Raw genomic sequence first — 21268 nt, 5'->3', positions numbered from 1 at the left:
GCAGCTGTCTGCACTGTCTCTCTGCCCGTTGTAGGCTGGCACTCAAATATTTTCAATGAATAAATTTACAGTCCCTTACATGTTTACATCATTATGTAGATGACCATATAGAAGAGCTTAAATTACTTTTTTATTCATTCACAGTGAAACATTGAAAAAAAAGCAAGAGTTTAACATCTTTTTCCTTAGTAATTTAAATGGCAGACACTAAAAAAGAACTCCTATTTGATTCTCTTAAAGAATGTGGCACAATGCTTTGAGTTGTACCTACTTTGCAGGTGGAAATCTGTAAGACTGTCTACTCAGATCATGATGGGTATGAAAGTAGCTTCAGAAATAAAAGAAATTCTTGATGTGCAAAGAGAAGAGGTTTTGATCAGAGGGGAGAGTTTAACTGTAACATCTTAGAATTAAGAGGTAATGAAATTTAAAATGTGATCATTCCTTTAGTTGGGTGAAATCCAGTGGTGATTAATTGATTGACATTGAAAAGGGTAAGATACTACAAAGAAATTTCTTCCAAAAATTTGATTTAAGAATTTTCAGGGGGTGCCTGGGTGGCTCAGTGGGGTTAGCCTCTGCCTTCGGCTCAGTTTATGATCTCAGGGTCCTGGGATCGAGCCCCACATCAAGCTCTCTGCTCAGCAGGGAGCCTGCTTCCCCCCCTCTCTCTGCCTGCCTCTCTGCCTACTTGTGATCTCTCTCTCTCAAATAAATAAATAAAATCTTTAAAAAAAATTTAGGCATTTATCCCCTGTTTTTTTCTGATAGGAAATAGGAGTGTAAGTCAGTATACAGGTATATATATTTAATTCAAGTTCAAAAATTTGTTGCAGATATACTTAGGTCTTGAATTAATTGATAAGATTTATTTATTGCTGTATTTCTTGGAAACCACATTAACAGTGTTGCTATAACCATAGGTACACAATTAAAAAATGTGAACACATATTTGATTTAAAAGATATATCAAAATTAAATGTTCTGTTATTATTTTACATATTGAATTTTACACAAGAAATCTGTACTTTATTAAGGAGAAAGGATTCTAAGAAAATAATGAAACACAAGTAGAGAATATATAACTATAAAAGACTATTCTTATTTCTTTTTCTTGTGTCCTTGGTACACTAAGCTATCTTTGAAAACAAAAATGTCCTGCTCTTGTGATAGAGAGGCTTAGAAGCAGAAAAAGATATAAGTAGTTAATGAATAATGCATTGGTTGATAGAAATGGTCAAATTATACAGTTTCCTAGTGGGTACCATTTTTCTTCATTGAGAGGGACACTATAAAGTTGGATGTTAATTGCTCCCACAAATACGGTTTTGCTCTTCACAATAAGCATTAAGACATGTCCTCGGAGCTCCGTGACTTCATCATACACCACCTGAAAACAGAGAATAATTAAAGTATAAATCAGATATGCTTAAATGCACCTTTAAAAATATTACTTTTAATAAAAATATTTAGCTATTAATATCATTTAGCTTGGAATAGATAGGCTAATGTAGAATCTTTCATGTTGAACTCTAATTCTGGAAAGCTAAAGATTCTGCTAACATAATGGAGTTTAATGACAGAATATTTCTCTAAGAAGCTTAGAACTTATTTTGAGTCCATTAATAATTGTCCATCACAAATTTAATATGACTGTAAATTATTCTCTAAGAAGAAATTTAAGTACCTATCATCTTTTAACTGTCCTTGGATTTATTGTGCAACATGGGACCTTGAACACTATCTTTCTTTGCTGAAGACTAATGAGGAGAGCAGACCAATCTCCTTGATTTCCTTGTGTTAATTTAGTGCAGTATAACAGTATTTCTATTTACATATGAAGAATTCATTCTATGCTTACTTTAATTTATTTAAAATGGTTTAATCTTTAATTATGAAAACACATGCTTATTAAATAAAATACGTATGAAACAAAAAAGAAAGGAAAATCTGTATTTCCACCACTGGGAGATAATTATAGTGAACATTTCAGTGTGCTTTTTGTTTTACATATATAATTACTTTGTAAGAATCTGAACTGTAATTTTGCTGTATGTACAGTTTTGTGTCTTGCTCTTTTTCATTGCTAGTCATATAACTAGTTTCTAAAAAGGGATCTGTTTAGCTGTGTTCCGTAATATGAAGGAAGTAAGTCATGGGCATTACCATCAAGTGCCTACAGTAGTAAAGAAACTTCAAAAGTATAGTACTATCAAGAAATTAGTTTCCCATCATGAAGGGAGGGGAGAGCTGTGTATAAATCCAACATGGTTGCCAGGGAAACTCCTTAAAACACATTTAAAAGAGGAGTTTCACATGCTGCTACAAACTTGCTTGCTTTTTATAGCCACGCTACAAGACAGAAAGCAGCGTTCTCTATATATGCAAAAAAGAAGCAGAGGAATAACTTGAGAGGGAAGCGCTTTGAGCCAGTTTGGAGGCCTCCTCAGTGTGTATGGACATGGTTTCTGACCCACTGCATTGCATTTGTCTACCATTTAAGAACCCACAACGTTACCAGTGGAATTCCATTCAAGGTCAATCTGAGAGCTCTTCCGAACAATGACTTACTTACGAAGTAAATAACAATTCAGTCAAGGGACATGAGATGCAATATACTATGTTCATCCAGTTTACCCTGCTTCACGTGATAGCTCCTGGCTCCCTCCTCTTCTAGAATCCTACTCTTATTCCAGACATGAGATTATCTTCTAAATTTCTTAGGACGAGGGATTGAAATGATTCCATTTAATTTATTGAGTTCCCCTGGGATAGTAAAGGATTTTAAGGGCTACCTTAAAAATCTCAAAACCCTACCACTTTCACTCATCTTCTTTAATAGCAGTGGGATGCCCAGTGTGGACTCTGTGAGCCATGTCTCCTCCTGGACTCTTATCTTTCCAAGACTTCAGAGTAAGTTCCTTTTCCTTTTCTCTACAGCGGCTACTTTGAACAGTCTCAACTGTCCTCCATTTTCCTCCCTACAACACTTTCAGCAGACAAAGTCATTTATTTTACAGAGAAAACAGATGAAGGGGCACTCAAAGTGTTACTGTACATGAAGTAGAAAAATGGTATAACTCTAGGCCTTAGTGTTTTGTGAAAGTCTGGTTTAAGAACTGTGAATCATATAAATAAGCTCTAAAGATATAAATTTCTATGACACTTAATTTATATTTATTTCAATCTATTGTCAACTATATGTTTTCTCATTTACATAATGGTGATAATAATATTTGCCTTTTAGCATTGTGGGGAAGAATAAGTGAGATAATGAATGTAAGCCTTACTACAAAGCCTGGTACATACTGAACATTAGTAAATTATACCAAAAAAATCCATCAAATACACAAAGAACAGCTGTTTCTTGGTATTTTGCATTAGTTGACTGGAGGAAACAGTTCCATACAGAGTTGACTCTCCCTGGTATTTAGCAAGCTGAAATTCTCAAGAAATTACTTGAAGAATTAATTGCCTTTCTGGTTAAAATACAAACATTTGAACTCCAGAGGTTATATTAACTTATGGATTTCTTTCCCTGTGCTTCATTATGCAAAAATTATTTTCTTAGAAGTAACTGAAGTCTTTTTAAAACATGTAATTATTGCACATTATAGGTGATATATATCTATTTTAATTGCTTTACTGAATCCATAACACTGTTAAAAAGATTAGTACTCCTACTTGTGATGAGCACCGGCTGATGTATAAAAGTGTTGAATCACTGTATTATACACCTGAAGCTAATACTACTTTGTATGTTAACTAACTGGAATGTATTTATTTATTTATTTTTAAAAAGATTTTATTTATTTATTTGGCAGAGATCACAAGTAAGCAGAGAGGCAGGCAGAAGGAGAGAGAGGGGGAAGCAGGCTCCCTGCCGAGCAGAGAGCCCAATGTGGGGCTCGATCCCAGGACCCTGGGGTCATGACCTGAGCCGAAGGCAGAGGCTTTAACCCACTGAGCCACCCAGGCGCCCAACTAACTGGAATTTGAGTGAAAACTTAGACATAAATAAGAAAGGAAAAAAAAAGCACTCTTTTCTTACTGTGTAATGAATAATTAGTGGGTAATGCTAACAAAGTGCACAAATGATTATATTCTTTGAGACTTTTTCACCAAATATTTTAAAATGTATTCTTTTTTCACACGAATAGAACCAAAATGCACAGCTTTTTCAATTTCACTTCAAAATGCTTTTTACCCATAGGCATGCACCAAGTCTTCAATGCCTTCTGACAAATACTGAATTTGCAGGTTTGAAATTATTACATCAAATGGAAAAACTTCATTTAGGGTAATTAATATCTGGTAACTTGTATACAAGCCCTCACTGCATGTTATTTGACATGAGAGTATAGCAAATAATTCTACAGTGTATTTAGACGTCAGTGGAAGAACAATAACATGGAAACTGAAACATGTCTAGTGCTGGGGGGGAAGGGAAGTGAGGAGGCAGGATAATGAAAAGGAGAGTTTGAAGTAAGTGAGAATGGGAGGACTCTGTGGGTAGAGAGAGGGAAGGACAACAGCACAACTCAGTGGGTCAAAACGGGTTTTGGACTCTGGCACTTCTGGACTTGAGAACTAGTTGCTTGACCCTGATTGAAATGTTTGACATCAGGATCTCAATGTCTTCACTTACAAATAGAATTTTCCTCATGTTATGAATATCAAATGAGAGATTGATACTGGTAACATTGGCTATGGCTTACTGAATACACCATATACTTGTGCTCTTAGATAATCATGCACATTCTGCAAGATGCTATAAGGTATGTCAAACACATAGAATGCTCCTGTTCTAATGTCTTTTCTAATTTCTTCTTTTTTTTTTATAATAGAATAATATCTAAGAAAGGAATACAATGTAAAAAATACGTGGGCTCTAACAATATAGTTCTGTTATAAAGTAGAATCTGTATTTCTAAAGAATCATTGAAAAAAAAATGATGGTTTTTAACCAGATGCCAAAGAGAATAGAGTGGGAAGAGCAATGGCATTGGAGCCAGAGTCCCCGCTCTGCTTCTTACAAGCCGTAGTCAGTGTTGTGAGCATTCCTACTGGCTCTCCACCCCTGCAGCCCAGTCATGTCTACAACAGGGATTTGTATATGACAGGGGTTTTCAGGGAGACTGCTGACAAAGTCTGTTGGGAATCACTCTGGGAAGTGTCAAATAGACAAGCTTGGCTCTGTATCAGAAAAGTTTAGCATCTGAAGGGTGGATATGAAAGGAACCCTTGGCAGTGTCCCTGACTCTCAGCCTTTCTCAGTCTGGGTATTAGGGAGAGAGAGAGAGAGAGCTCTGAATAAAAATGGAAAGAATTATTTTCATGAAAAGCTTTGTAAGACATTGGTGATGCAATGTAATATGTCCTTTGTATTCCTTTAAGAGATTTATATAAAAAGAAGAGTGAGGTCATTCTCTCCTACTTCCCAGAACATTGAACTGTTTGGCAGTTTGAGAAATCCCAGTCATACCGAGTGGCTGGGACAGCACTGCTCAGGAAGCAAAGCTGGGGAGAAGTTAAAAATAAGGGGGATGTCATGTGAAATTTACTGGGCTTCCTAGAAAACACATATACATTGCTGGTGAGGGTGCTCTGGAATTATTGAGGGATTTGGCATAGAGATGAAACCTATATCCTCACATTTCTTGTAAACAGAGATTCTTGTTGTATTGATAGGGACCCAGAACATAATGGGAGAAAAATGAAAATATTGTTGTCTTTTTTTCTCATGGCTTTCTAAATCCAACCAGCTTCCCCACCAAACTTGTTTATATGATGATAATTACTACTAAAAATAGTCACTTATCTACATATTAATTCACATTTCCACTCACTTGGGTTATGTATAAATTGAAATGTATTAGGCATGGACTATGGACTATTGTTTTTGAAGCAATTTTTTTTAAAAGTGTTCAAAGTATAAATAGTGTGTGTCCAAGCTACAAGTGTTGGTTGATGAAGAAAGTATTGCAGTGATTTCTGATCAATGGCTCATGAATGCTGGAGGAGCTAGAATTACTGCAAGTTTTTAGAAAACTTATGGATACAATAAGCTTATAAAATAATCTCCAAACATGTGTATTTGCTAATTTTTAAAAAATAACACTTATAGCCTGAAATAAATAAAATACCAGTTTACTTAAACTCTTGAATTGTGAGTGGCTTTTCATCATTAGGACCATCTTGAGATTACAAACGATGAAGCACAACATTAAGTCTGGAGAAATTTCTTGATATTGATGTAGGGGGTCTTGTACTCAAAACATAAGGAAACTAATGACATACTACTGGGAGAGTATATCTCTAGTTAGTGACATCATGAAAATAATAAAATGTCAAAATATCTTTCCTTACTAAATTATATGTGTAAATATATATATGTATATATATGTGTGTGTGTGTGTGTGTATAATTTTACATTTTTACATATGCATATGAAGCATCACTTATAAAACTACCCCAAATATTTAGTTCACGCATCTTTTTAGAAACAACTAAGTTTTAAAGATACTAAGAAGATAAGGTATTTTCCTCATCCTCAAGAAATTTACAATTTAGTAGAAGAAAAAAGCATGTAGGACTAACTAAAAGAAGGTTTAGTGTAATGTAAGAGTTGAGGAGGAAAGAGTGGTTCACAAATTCCACATCTGAGGTAAGCTTTAAAGTTGGCACAGAAGAGCAGAAAGGGTGAAGGGCATGAGTTCCATCTCAGAGGTCATAGGAACTATTAAGAGGATGACAAGCTGTCTTATGTGACTTGAGAATATGATTAGGTGTGAGGAAATAAATCGTCATGATGACACAAATATTCCTGACTTTTTTTTTAAAGATTTTATTTATTTATTTGACAGAGATCACAAGTAGGCAGAGAGGCAGGCAGAGAGAGAGAGGGAGAAGCAGGCTCCCCGCCGAGCAGAGAGAGTGGGGCTCGATTCCAGGACCCTGGGATCACGACCCGAGCCGAAGGCAGAGGCCCCAACCCACTGAACCACCCAGGTGCCCCTCCTGATTTATTTTTGACAAAGGTACAAAAGGCATTCATTGTTTTGCTTTTTCAATAAATGGTGCTGTAGTAATTGGCATTCACAGGTTTAAAAAAAAAAAAGCAAACTCCAACCTAAACTTCACATTTTATTAAAAAAAAACTAAAAATGGATAATGGGCTTAAATATAAAATTGTAAAACTATAAATTATTTGGAAAAATATATGAGAAAATCTTTAGGACTTGGTGCAGGGTGAAGAGTTCTTAGACTTGTAGTCTATAAAAGTAAAAATTGATAAATTATACAAAATCAAAATTAAAAACTTTTAATTTGAAAGACCCTGAGAAGAGGATGAAAAGACAAGCTACAGATAGGTGGAAAGTATTTGTAAACCACTTATCTGACAAAGGACTACTGTCCATAACATACAAAGAACTCTCAAAACTCAGCAGTATAGATGCAAACTATCCAATTAGCAAATGAGCAAAGACATGAAGAGACATTTCACCAAAGAGGATGGTAAAAAAATACATGACCAGAAGTTCAGTATCATTAGTTATTTGGTAAATGCAAATTAAAACCACAATGAGGTATCAGTCTATACCTGTCAAAAGAACTAAATAATTGTAATAATAACAAATTTGTTACAAATAATAACAAATGGCAAATAATATCAAATAATAACAAAAATAACAAATACTAAATAATAACAAATGGCAAAGATTTAGAGAAAATAGATACATTGCTGGTGGGAGGTAAATTGCTATAGAAAAAGGGTATGGCAATTTTTTTTATAAAACTGCCATATATTCCAGTAATTACAACTTGAGCATTTATATTAGAGAAATTACAACTTATGTTTACACAAGAGTCTATACATTACTATTCACAACAGCTTTGTTTGCAATAGCCCAAGCCAGAAATAACCCAGATGTCCTTTAATAGGTGAACAGTTAAAGGAAATGTCAGACTTCCATACCATGACTACGATTCAGCAGTGGAAAAAAACAAGCTATTGATACAGGCACCTTCTTGGATGGATTGCTAGGGAGCTATGGTGAGTGACAAAAGCCAATCTCAAAATGTTACACACTGTATGATTCCATTTATATAACATTTGAAATGACAAAATTATAAAGATGGAGAACAGATTACTAGTTGCCAGTGATTGGGGATGGAGTGGGCATTAGAGGGAGGGAAGTATCTGTGGCTATAAAAGGGTAGCGTCAGGTATCCTTGTGATGGAATTCTTCTGCACCAAGACTGTGGTGATGGTCACACAAGTCTACTCACATGGTACAAAGGCACAGAACTAACAGGAATTCAAATAAATAATGCATAGAACCAAATACACATGAACACATGTAAAACTAATGAAATCTCATTAAGGCCAGTGAATTGCACCAATGTCAATTTCCAGGTTGTGATACTGTACTGTAGTCAAACAAGATGTTACCACTGAGGGAAAGTGGCTAAAGGTTATTTGAATTCTTTGATTCTTTGTGTATTATTGCTTCCAACTGCATATGACTCTACAAGGATCTCAAAACAATTTTTTTTTAAAGTATATGAAGATGGTATGAGTCAAGAGACAACTCAGGAAAGTTACCGGGTCACATTTTAAGGGCTATCATTGTCACATTTAGCATTCTGTACATTACCCAGTAGGCAGTGAGGAGTCTTTGGAAAAAGAAAAATTAAATAGTAGAGAAATAAATATGACTGGTTTTTGAAAGACATCTTAGATAGAAATATGAATTGCTCAACTGAGAAACACAAGAGGCAGATAGGAGGCTATTGTATAATAGCCAAAGTCACAGCGATGGGGCAGACAGAAGGTGATGGATTCAAGAGGCAGGTGGCTGCACACGTGACAAAGTGTTAAGCTGACAAAACTCGGCGATTAGTTGGAAAAATGAGTGAGAGAGAGGGTGGTGTCATTAGAACATATCTTTTGAGATGGCAAGTAGAGGAGGGAAGCCTGGTTTAAAAGTGTCTAGGAGACATTCTGATGGATCTCTCTTTAGTAACACTCAGAAGTGCAGGACAGAAGGTTAGGACAGAAGCCAGGGTTGGAGGCATAAATTCAGATGCAACCTACACAGAGGTGTAAAATGAAAATTTGTAGATATATGAGATAGTTTTGAGAGACTATATATCATGAGGAAAAGGATAGATTGTGGAACTCCAGCGAACAACAGTATTTTTAAGAAGAAGAATGGCTATGAAGGCAATTGAGTGAGTGGTCAGAGAAGATGGGAGGGAGCTTTAAGAGAAGATTAGACTCGAGCAAAAAGGAGGTGTTAAAAAGGGGGGGCACCCAGCAACGCATCTGTATAACTGTTCAGGAGAGTAGAGGGCTCATTAGATGAAGCCATTAGCAGTCCATGGGTATCATTCTAAGAAAGCGGCATCAATGAGGTTCAGAATCCAGACTGCAAAGGATTGAAGGATGAAAAGGAAGCAATGAAGTGAGAGCAGGAAATGTGAGTCACTTTTGCAAAAGCTTTTTTTTTTTTTTTTAAGATTTTTTATTTGTTTATTTGAGACAGAGAGACAGAGATAGTGACAGAGATCAAGAGCAAGTGGGGAGGAGAAGGAGAAGCAGGCTCCCCACTGAGCAGAGAGCCCCATGCCAGGCTCCATCCCAGGAGAACTGAGTTTAACCGATTGGACCACTTAGGCATCCCAAGTTTTGCAAAAGTTTGGGTGTGATAGGGAAGAAAAGAAAATACGGATGCTTTAGAAAGGCTGAGTTGAGGAGTTTGTTTTGTTTTTTTAATGATTTCTGACCTGAGGATCCAGAGTGGATGAGACAGCCTTAAGAACAGCAAACAAATAATCATCTGAGCGAGGTAAAGAAGAAATGGGAAGGGAGGGAATCAAGAGAATAAATATAGGGTTTGCCTCAGAAAGGAGTACGGGATTGGATATTTAAATTGTGAAATACAAATGAATTAGAGAACTATATATGTTAATTTAATTTGCGCTTTGTACTTGTTTATTTTCTTTTGTTTTTCAAAGGAGATTTTATGAAGTTTACTGTTATACACAGGATAGACTATGATAAAAATTATTGAGTAAGGAAGACCAGGTAGAAGAAAATAAGGTTGGAGAAAATAAGATGAAGTCAGGGATAATGTTAGGGAGAAAAAAAAAAAAGCCATCTTGGGCTCTTGCTGGAGGCACGCCACAATTTGAAAATTGGTTCATAAGCGCTTTGAAAGCAGAATCTGTATTTTCCAGTTCCCATAGCATGTAGAACAGTGATCAGCACATAGTGGCTATTTTCCGAAATGTCTTCCCTTCATGGAATAATGCTGCCAATTACTGCAATTTTTCCATATTTGGTTGTTAAACTAAAAAATGGTAAGAAAAATACAAAGCGACTGGACAAGAGATGAATCATACTCACAATTTCATTATAAGTGGGGTCGGTACATTTTGGAACAGATTTTGTTTTCCTCCTACGAACTTCACTGGGATATGGTAAAAGATAAAATTCAACATGTGCACTGGGCGCAGAGCCATCTGGGAGATGCTGCAAAGGAAAATGGTTATAAATATTAATGCATGCTGCTATCAAAGAAAATAAATACATAGCTACTAAATATCGAGACCAAAGGCAGGATCAAAATTTATTACGGTACTGTTTATCAGAAAATAAGAGAACAATCAAAAGAAATACATCATCGCTCAAAAATATTCCCAAAGCACAGTGTAAAAGAGTAAAATTGTCCATTTTAAATTAAGTGTTGTGTCAGAGAGCTATATTTAAAAGCCTATTAAATATAATTTACTTTAGTTTTTTATAGTAAAAAATATATTTGCATTTTTGACAGAAATGGTCAAAAGATGAATATAAGCCACAGGCAGAGGCAGGAATTAAGTGCCTCAGGATACTGTCCACCACTTATAAATAAAAAGATGCAAGTTTAACACATAAAATAAAATGTCGCATTTAATGATATGTATATGTATATTAGATAATATCACATTTAAGGCAAAATTTAATTAGAATATCAGATGAAGAGACTTGCAACTTTAATATACTTATAAGATTTTAAGGTAGTTATGATAATTTCATTATCTAAACTACCCTAAAATATATTGGATAATCCTTCTCAAACTATGTTCTATGGAGCTTCCAAAGTTGCCTAAAATGCTGCCTGATGGGTAGATGTCAAATGGCTAGATCTTTGGACTCCCTCTCCCCAGCTTGTCCTAACTGGTCCCCCAACTACCTCCCATCCCAGCTTCTCTATTCTGGCTTCAGAACTTCTTGCTTTCTTTTCCACCTTTCCTTATTATGGATATTTTTCTTTCTTTCTTTTTAAAAAGATTTTATTTATTTATTTGACAGAGAGAGAGCACAAGCTGGGGGTGGGTGCGGAAGGAGCGGGGAGCTCGACTTGGCTGGATCCCTGGATCCTGGGATCATGACCTGAGCCAAAGGCAGGTGCTTAACCAACTGAGCCACCCAGGCACCACTGGATATTTTAATTTCTTAATATTAATTTGAGGAATAAGTCCACTGTTTCAAACATCTGAAAGCCACTGCACTTCAAAGAAACGTGTTTCACCGTTGGCATCTTGACCAAACAGAGAGCAAATCACACTAAAACTCTGAATATCTAGTTTGATAAAAAGATAAATGTTTATGGGGTGCCTGGGTGGCTCAGTCAGTTGGGCGGCTGCCTTCGGCTCGGGTCATGGTCCCGGGGTCCTGGGATCGGGCCCCGTATCAGGCTCCCTGCTTGGCGGGGAGCCTGCTTCTCCCTTTCCCTCTGCCTGCTGCTCTGCCTACTTGTGATCTCTATCTCCGTGTCAAATAAATAAAACGTTAAAAAAAAAAGATAAGTGTTCGTGTAATTTATATTTAAAGAGGAGGATTTAAAAGTCAAATTTGAGGAATTTAATGTTTATTTTGTTGACTATATTCTAACCATTAAATTGGTAATTTTCAAGAAATACATTTCAGTCTTCTGAATCACAGTGACATTTACATGCGAACATCCAGTGACACCCCCAATGTCACTAGCTTTAATTTTGTATCTTTCTTTAGCACTCAAAAAGGCATAGTGGAAAGTAAGAAAATACGATGGTTACTCACAAATTAGGTACAGCACATCTGGACACATCATATGTCAAAATGCTAAGGTTGTCAAAACTGCTGCTATAGATAGAGTTCAAGTTCTCCTGCCCCACCTGAAACCCTCCTCCAGGGCAAAATGCTCAGTGTCTCAAATGTATCAGTGTATCAAATGTATCAATGAATCTCAGTGTTGAAGAAAGACATTTCTATTAATATTTGAGAGAGTGCTTTTGTTTTGTTTGATTTGGTTTAGTTTGACTTGGAGAGAAGGATGCAGGGAGTGTAATGTTTTGCTCTGTGTAATTCTCTCTTGTCTGCCATGGTGTTGATGATACCATCCCTATCATCATTATATGTTCCAACTTAGTGGTTAGAATCATGGTTCTGAAAGTGGACTTTTTGATTGCAATCTGGGCCCCCAAATTTGCCAGCTATGTGGCTTTTGGCAGGTATCCTAACTTTGCAGTGGATCTGTTTCCTAACCTGTAAAGGAGGATAAAGGGTATATGCCTCACTGCATTCAAAAGATTAAATGAACCCTGTAATGTGAGGACAACACGTGAAATAGAGTAAGGCATAATAAATGTTTGGTACTATTTTTATTTTCTATAAATTAAAGTTAAACATAAATACACGATATACACTGATTGGACAAGATACCCCGAAGGTACTATGACATTTATGAGCAAAGTTCCTTAACCTTGGCCCTATCAACATTTGGTGCCACAGAATCCTTTGTTGTAGGGGGCCGTTCTACACAATGCGAATATTTCCACAGCATCACGGGCTTCTACCCACCAGATTACAATAGTGACGTCTTCCCAGTCGTGGCAACCAAAAATGTCTCCAAACATTGCTAACTGTCATTTGGGGGACAAAATTAATCCCAACTGAGAACCATTTAGATGACCCCCAAATAAAGAATCTCCAGTTCAACCTTTGAATCTCGGCCTAGTGACATGTGACTATTTCCACCTGAATATCTTCTTGACACCCTTATATAAAATAACCAAAATCTATCTTCGAGCCTTCCTTACCACTCCAAAACAAATTTTTCCTAGCTATTCGAACTATATTAAAGTCATACTATTCGTTTTGTCTGGTGTCTCCCTTGTCACTGATTTTCAAATCCAAGTGTGTACTGAGATCAATATCCTGTTTGCCCCAGTTCATCTGCCACCACAGATCTTTTCTTCCTAACTTGTTGCAACTGGATTTTAATAACTTTTTATGCCCTCATCTTCCCAATTCTTTCCTTCCTTCATTCCATGTACTTAATCTTCCTATAAAGCTGCTTTGATCATGTCACGTTCCCCACTGCCTAAAGAATAAACTTCCAATCACAGACGGAGAAAGACATTTTGCATACCAGCCTTCACCAAGCATTTAGCAACTAAAGTTTTAGGTTTCTGTTTCCAAGTTGATGTCCTTGACAAGGTCCTTGAATATCCTGGAGTTTTTAGAATAATAGAGCATCCCAGGTTTCAATTCAAAATCAGGGGTGCATTAGATCTGAGCAGCAGTGGGCTTAGTCCGTCCTTAATAGCTTTCAATGCAGACATTGATTTCTCAGGTCTTTCAGAGATTTTCTCTTTGTTTTGTTTTGCTTTTTCCAAAGCAGCTGTCTTATCAATGTTAGTTTTTTCTTTCTTACTTTTACCATATCCTGTTTCTTAAAGATCACAGCTTATTATAAAAAGCTGTCTTCTTGTCAATACTTCTCATATCATCCTTTGCCCTTTTGCTCATGTGAATTAAATTTAACTTTAAAGTGATTAAATAACCTGTACTTGTCTAAATGTCTTAACCTAGGATTTTTACTCCGGTTGCGTTTTAGACCTTCACAAAGATTTAAGGCTTTGACCTGAGGAGTCAGTAAGGCCTGGAGATACTGAGTTCTCCGTCTGACGCTCAGTCTAAACAGTGAGAAGTTTCCTTGTGTTACCCAGAGGGTTTTCTTATTCACAGTCAAACAACACTACTACTTTCTTCTAGAATTCTGGCTAACATTTTTACTGCGCTCAGAAGACGACGTGAAGTCATCCATACTTCATTTTTGTTACTCATCCTTACTCTGAATTCTATATATCCTAGATATATATTTCTGTTAAAATGTTTCCCATTTTTTATATTTTTAGAAGTTTTATGTATGCCAGCTCCCTTATGAGCCTAGAAATAATTTTTTTAAATATTTTATTTATTTATTTGACAGAGATCACAAGTAGGCAGAGAAGCAGGCAGAGAGAGAAGAGGAAGCAGGCTCCCCGCTGAGCAGAGAGCCAGATGCAGGGCTTAATCCCAGGACCCTGAGATCATGACCTGAGCCGAAGGCAGAGGCTTTAACCCACTGAGCCACCCAGGCTCCCCTAGCCTTGAAATAATTTAAAAGGAAAATCCATGTCTTGATGTTTCCCACTTACCTCCCCTCACATTTCCTTTGGGCTTTGCTCCATTGGTGACTCACTGCCCTGCTACCCTACCCCCACCTTCAGTTCCTTCGTCCTAATCTTTCAGTGAGTCTCTGGATCTCCAAGGAAACATTTAAAATCCCCCCTTGAGATTGGGCTTCCTTTTACCTTATTCTTTTCTTTCCTTTCCTAGTCCTGCCTTTCTTTCACAGTATTCCTTTCTTTCCTAGAAATCCTGTTCCTGACACAGTGCTTGGCATACAGTGAATACTAAATAAATAGTTACCAAATGACTGAATGGATGACCTATATATTTACAGCATCTAGCTCTTTGAAAGCACTCCATAGTTATTTGTTGAATCATTATTTATAATGCAATATAAAAAACAGAAGTGTCCTTAACTTCCTAAGGTGAAAGTGGATGTGTCTTGGGGTCTGTTCCCGAGGTCTGCCCTGGGCGTTTACCCTGAGCACTTGCTGTCTGACGGCATCTCTCCACGGATAGGACAGATCATCACATGCACTTCGTTGGGTTTCATGGCTGATCAGGGGTATTTGTGTTGAGATCGGCTTGTTATGTCTGACATATCAATAGTCCACTTCTAAAACTTTGATTTTATCTCATCGCTCTGATACTAAACAATTAGATGCTTACTTCCTTTCTTTAGCCCTTTCTGCTTGCAACTGGAGCTAGGCTGGGTTTGCAACGTAATTGCTTGTGATCAGTCTCAGAATGAATCCTTAGGGGCCATCCTCACGTTCCCCTGAAGACCTGGTCTCTGATTGCTGTTCTCCTTTTCTGACACCTTGTCCAGTCTTCTGTGATAGTCCTCCCTACCTTAATTCCTTAAAAGAAAAAAAAAAATCCTTAACAATAAGTATAACAGGCTATTTAAATCTCCTTCTAGGAGCTAGCAATGATCTGACAATTTCTTGGAGGCCTAATAGATGGTGGAGTGTGAACTAAGGTCATTTTTTTGTTCCCATACCTTCGGTCAACCTCATGCAGTTTCCCCCCTCTGTGTGCCCCTTTTGTGGAGAACATGAAAGACATAGAAACAGGTACATTCAATTTAATTAGAGACTTGCCGCTGGTGACCTTTGGGTGGAGGCAAGGTGCTGGATTCACGTTTGCACCAAGCATTCCCTACAGAGGAAATAAATATGTCTCATACATACGTGCTATATTTTTTCAAATATATGTAGGTGCTTTTGATTACACAGTTTTAATATTTTAAAAGCACGAACCGAATTTATAGTAGTTTAAAATTTGTTTCCTACTTTTTAAATCTATCAGATTTTTAGAAAAATTGTTTCAAGTTTAGAAAGAGGTCCCTCTAACTGAAAGGGTTGGAAATGAAGGCCTTGGCATATTCTTAGCATCACTGATGCAGGCACTTCTTTTTCAACTAAGAGTGAAATATAGGAGATTCTTATTTTGGTTATTGTTTTGGGCATACAAATTAAAATGCATATATGTATCCTACTAAACCATTATTCATAATGCTGACTTCTTAATGGTATTGTTTTAGGTGTATAAATAATTAAATATGCTAATTTCTGCCTTCCTTTCTTGCCCCACATTGCACATAGCATTTCAATGCTACTTCTGTTGTTTTTGTGGTCAATGAATAAAACTATATTGAAAAAATGGCAAATTTATCAAAATTAAGAAAAGAAGAGTAAGCAGTAGTATGTTGCTATAAAAACAAAGCACAATGTAAACTGTTTATAAAGTAAATAAAACTATTTCACATTGCAAGGTAGGCCAACAACCCTTTAGTATTTTCATGAGTTTATGAAGAAGATACTAATTTTTCATGTATAGTAGTAATAATAATAGCTATCACATAATGAGTATCTATTCAAAACACTTTCTTAAAATAACCCTTGAGCCAGTATTATTGTCTTTATTTTATTGAAAGCGTTTTATTATAACTTGTGCTTTTAACCACTACCTTTTACTGACCCTCTACAAAGAATGCAGAGGAAACCATCAGATTCAAATTAAGAGCATTTCTAGATCAAGTTTTATCAGAAATGTGATGAAGATAGATGGTTTAAAAATAACTTCTGTAGATTAATTCAAAGCTTAATTGTATTTAATGGGTTCTTACCTGTTTGATGAATAATTTATGAGAATTCCCCATCAAGCTTTTTTTTTTTTTTTTTAACTTAAATGTTTCCAATCATATGATAAGATAGGCTTTGGTAGAAATCAACAGCTGATGATTAAAATATGATAGTGCTATCAAAACTTGAGGTCTATGCCAGAAACAAAATAACCATAAAAAAGTATTTTCCTTGTCTATGTGTCTGCCAAACTGCAGTTCTGAAACTCAGGCTAGCTACCACGAAGAGGGTCTTTTTATAAAATGAAAATGTACAACAAAAGTACAGAAGTACAAGAAAAATGCCTGTGATATATAGTTTGCTCAGTGCTGCAGTTAAAGAAATGGTGGAATGATCTTTCCAACCTTTCTGCGTGTGTTTGTTAATACAGAATGGGATGATTTCAGGTCCTCATGAATTAAATTAGGATGGTCTTCTCCTTCATTTCACACCAATTAAGTCTTTAATTGAATTCTTGTCACTAATAGGTGATTTTCAGTAACTTTTTTTTAAAAACAATCAATTCAAAAATCACACCACCATGTGTTTAACACTTTGGATGATCTGTGAGAGGTCACAAAAGCGTTGCTGAAACCATTTCTACTTTCAAAGAAATAACCAAACTCATGGGCATGATCATCTTATTATAAACATATTAAACATTTTCAATCCTCAACTTGATGCAGTTAACAACTAGATAGAAGTCACAGTCTAATAGATTAAATTCTTATTTTCTGACTCAATACATAGGAATTGAATTACTTCTAAAAATCCAGAGTTTTAATTAGAGCTCCAGATTTTGCTACTGAATTGTCTTGTGAAATTTGACAAGCTTTTCCATTTCTCAATCTTAATAACATGTATGAAGTAAAGTTTTAAACCTCATTTATTTTTTACAGTCTACTTGATAGAAAACCCGAAGAATTGTTTATGAGTTAAGTGTAATTAAACTTTTTTTTGCAACTGCACTGAACCACTCTAAATGATTTCAAATCCTCTCTTATCTTCTATCCCCAAATGCTAAGAAAACTGTACAAATAAAAGACAGACTACATTTTATTAATGATTATTGAGATTGTGAAGAACAAATGAAATACTGAAAGATTAGATTTATGGTGTTGTTATACTTGACAGTATTAGAGATTTGTTTGCAAAAAACCCAGAAACTAGTAATTCAGAGGTGAAGTATGAGTTTTCTACCTATATACTCCAAATACTTGCCTTCTTTCCTACTAGACATTTTTATCAGGATTTAAGTAAAGATACAGATACATGATGTATAGCTGTCAATAATCTGAGTGTTATGGCCAATGTGCTTGATCAGGTAATTAGGACTGAGATGGGAAGAGTTGGAACGATGAACCATATCTAACAAGGTTAGATACAATAGACTCATGTCAAGTTCTTTTGGGTCTGAAAAACTCATTCTGCAAATCCAGGATAAGAAATACTTGGCTTAGGAATAGCACTTGGGAAAATTTAAAAAGTTGTATGTGATTATAGGTTCAATATATCCATAACCAAGAGATTGCTAGGTACAACCTATAGTATGGTCATCTATCTGTAACCAATCTGTCTTTCATCTATCTACCTATCATCTACCTATCTAATCATTTATTATCTATGTGTATATTATCTATCTATATCAAATATACTTTAAATGTAAAGAGATGAAAGGTTAAAAGTAAAAGGATGTAAAAGATATACCATGCTAACATGAATCAAAAGAAAACTGGAGAATTTATATAAATATCTGACAAAGTATACTTGACAGCAAAAAATACTACCATGAATAAAGAAGTTCATTTTATAATGATAAAGGGGCCAATTAATCAAGAAGACATAATAATCTTAAATGTTCATATAACATAAAACAAATTCACAATTATAGTTAAAGATTTTAACACCCCTGTCTTAATAAATCATAGAACTGGCATACAGAAAATCAGTAAGGCTATAGAAGAAAAAAGTGAGGTGAAATGATGTTTTGTAGGCAGCATATAATTGGGTCATGCTTTTTTTTTTTAATCAATCCAGCCACTCTATGCCTTTTGATTGAGAATTCAATCCATTTACATGTAGAGTAAATATTGATAGCTAAGGACTTCACTAATGTCATCTTATTGTTTTCTAGCTGTTTTTTAGTTCCCTTGTCCTTTTCTTCCTCTCTTCCTGTCTTCTTTTGTGAACTTTTTGATGATTGTTTTAGTGCTATATTTTGATTTCACTTCCCTTTATCCTTTGTGAATTTACTGCAGGTTTTTGCTTTGTGTTTACCATGGGGCTTACCTAAAACGTCTTAGGTATAGGGGTACTTGGGTGGTGCAGTCAGCTGGGAGTCTGACTCTTGGTTTCATCGCAGGCTATGACCTCAGCGTTGTCCCTCAGGGTGGGACCCTCAGGGTGGGACTGAGCCCCAAGTCCAGCTCAGAGGGGACTCTGCTTAAGACTTTCTCTCCCTCTCTCTCTGCCCCTACCTGCCTTGAATAAATAAATCTTAAAAAAAAAAAAAAACAACAAAACTTATAATCTAGTTATGCTGATAAATTTATTTCAATCACATACAAAAACTCTATCCTGTATTCCTTCATTTTTTGTTATTGAAGTCACAATTCACCCCCTTTTTATACTGTTTATTCATAACAAATCATTTTAGCCACAGTTATTTATTTACTTATTTCATTTTTTTTAAAGATTTTTATTTAGGGATGCCTGGGTGGCTCAATCGGCAAAGCATCTGCCTTCGGCTAAGGTAATGATCCCAGGGTCCTGGGATTGAGACTCACAAGGGGCTCTCTTCTCAGTGGGGTGCCTGCTTCTCCCTCTCCCTCTGCCTCCTACTCTACCCACTTGTGATCTCTCTCTCTCTCTCTCCCTGTAAAATAAATAAATAAAATGTAATTAAATAAAGGGGCAGAGGGAAAGAGAGAAACAGACTTCCCGCTGAGCAAGGAGCCTGACATGGGACTCCATCCCAGCACCCTGGGATTATGACCTGGGCCAAAAACAGACACCTAACTGACTGAGCAACCCAGGCACCCCACAACAATAGTTATATTTAATACTCTTGTCCTTTAACCTTTATATGAGAGCTGAGTGTTTAACACCCAACCATATTATACTATTTGAGTACTCTGACTTTCCACACTTATTTTTGCCATGGGTTGTATATTTTCATATGTATTTATGTTATCTATCAGTATCCTTTCATTTCAGCTTGAAAAATTCCTTTCAGCATTTCTTATAAGGTGGGTCTAGTGGTAATGAACCTCTTTAGCATTTATTTATCTAGAAAAATCTTTATCCCTCTTTCATTTCTGAGGGATAGCTTTGCCAGGTAAAGTATTCTTGCTTGGCATTTATTTTAGTTCAGTACCTTGAATATCCCCACCCCCCCAACCCCCGATCTATAAGGTTTTTGCTGAGAAATAACCTAAAGGAGGGGCCAAGGTTTTTTCCTCTTACTGCTTTCAAGATTCTCTCTTTGTCTTTGATTTTTGACCATTTCATTATAGTATATTTTGAAGAGGATCTCTTTAAGTAGAGCTTGTTTGGGGGAACTACGAGCTTCATGAACTTAGATATCCAAATCTCCTCCAGATTTGGAAAGTACTCAAGAATTACCTCTTTAAATGTGCTTTCTGTCCCTTCTCCCTTTCTTCTTCTGGAACTCCAATAATTCAGAGTTCTCATTAAGGTATCCTAAGATCACATAGGCTTTCTTCAGTATTTTTCATTTCTTTTTTATTTTTCTTCATCCTTTTTGTTCTCCAGTTACTGGATAATTTCAAAGTTCCTGTCCTCTGTCTCACAGATTCTTCTTCTGCTTGATCCATTCTGCTGGTGATGCTCTCTCTTGCATTTTTTCCTTTCATTTATAATATTCATCAGCTCCCAAATTTCTGTCTGCTTTTTTTTAAAAAAAAAATTCTATCTCTCTGATTAACATCTCATTTTTCTTTCATGTATTATTTTCCTGATTTTGTTGAATTGTCTTTCTGTAGCTTATTGAATTTCCTTTGAAAAGCTGTTTGAATTCTTTATGTCAAGCAAATCACATATCTTCACATCTTTGAATTTGGTTAGTGAAAGATGGTTGTGATCCTCTGGTGGTGTCATGTTACCTTGATTTTTCATGTTACTTTAAGTTTTACATTGTTGTCTTCAAATTTGAAGTAGTTGTCACCTCCTCCAGTCTTTACTAACTGCCCACTTCAAAGTGTTCAAATGCATGTTTTTTTCTACAACAGTGTGATGAGACTTCTCCTTTGCAAACCTGACTTTCCACAAAGGCTCTTTCATCTGTGGATGACTGTTAAAGACAGTGCTTTCCAGGAACTCACTGACCTTGGCTAAAAGGGGCTGGAACCAGTTCATGAGCCACTTTAGGGTCCTCAGCTGGGAACGAGATCTGTGTGTCTATTATTTGGTACATGGGTGGGTGAGAGTCCTCCTAGATTCCTTGGTATATAGAGTTAGATCCCATAGCTTCCAAAAACATATTTTTGTTTGTGAATGTATGCCAATTTTTTGTTGTTGGGTGAGGGATGTCTTTTGCAACTATGATGCTAATATGACTCCCAAGTTGATTTCAGAAAAGCCAGGAAGGAACAGGATTAAGAGAACCAATGTCAGGACCATAGCTTATGCTTTT

General features: G+C 36.0%; 1 protein-coding gene across 1 annotated transcript in view; it reads right to left on the bottom strand.

Annotated features, from left to right (window-relative positions):
- Positions 1-844: 844 nt before the first annotated feature.
- The window catches only part of PIK3C2G (phosphatidylinositol-4-phosphate 3-kinase catalytic subunit type 2 gamma), a 343791-nt gene continuing 323367 nt past the window's right edge, over positions 845-21268 (bottom strand). The window contains exons 32-33 of the mRNA XM_080811598.1: positions 10415-10540; positions 845-1390 (exon numbers count right to left, since the gene is read on the bottom strand). Coding sequence (XP_080667724.1) covers positions 1238-1390; positions 10415-10540 — 279 coding nt within the window. The 3' untranslated portion in view covers positions 845-1237. The remainder of the gene's footprint in view (positions 1391-10414; positions 10541-21268) is intronic.

The sequence above is a fragment of the Martes martes genome (assembly GCF_963455335.1).
Source record: "Martes martes genome assembly, chromosome: 8".
NCBI lineage: Eukaryota > Metazoa > Chordata > Mammalia > Carnivora > Mustelidae > Martes > Martes martes.
The sequence above is the reverse complement of the archived record's forward strand: the minus strand, read 5'-3'. Positions and strand labels throughout refer to the sequence as shown.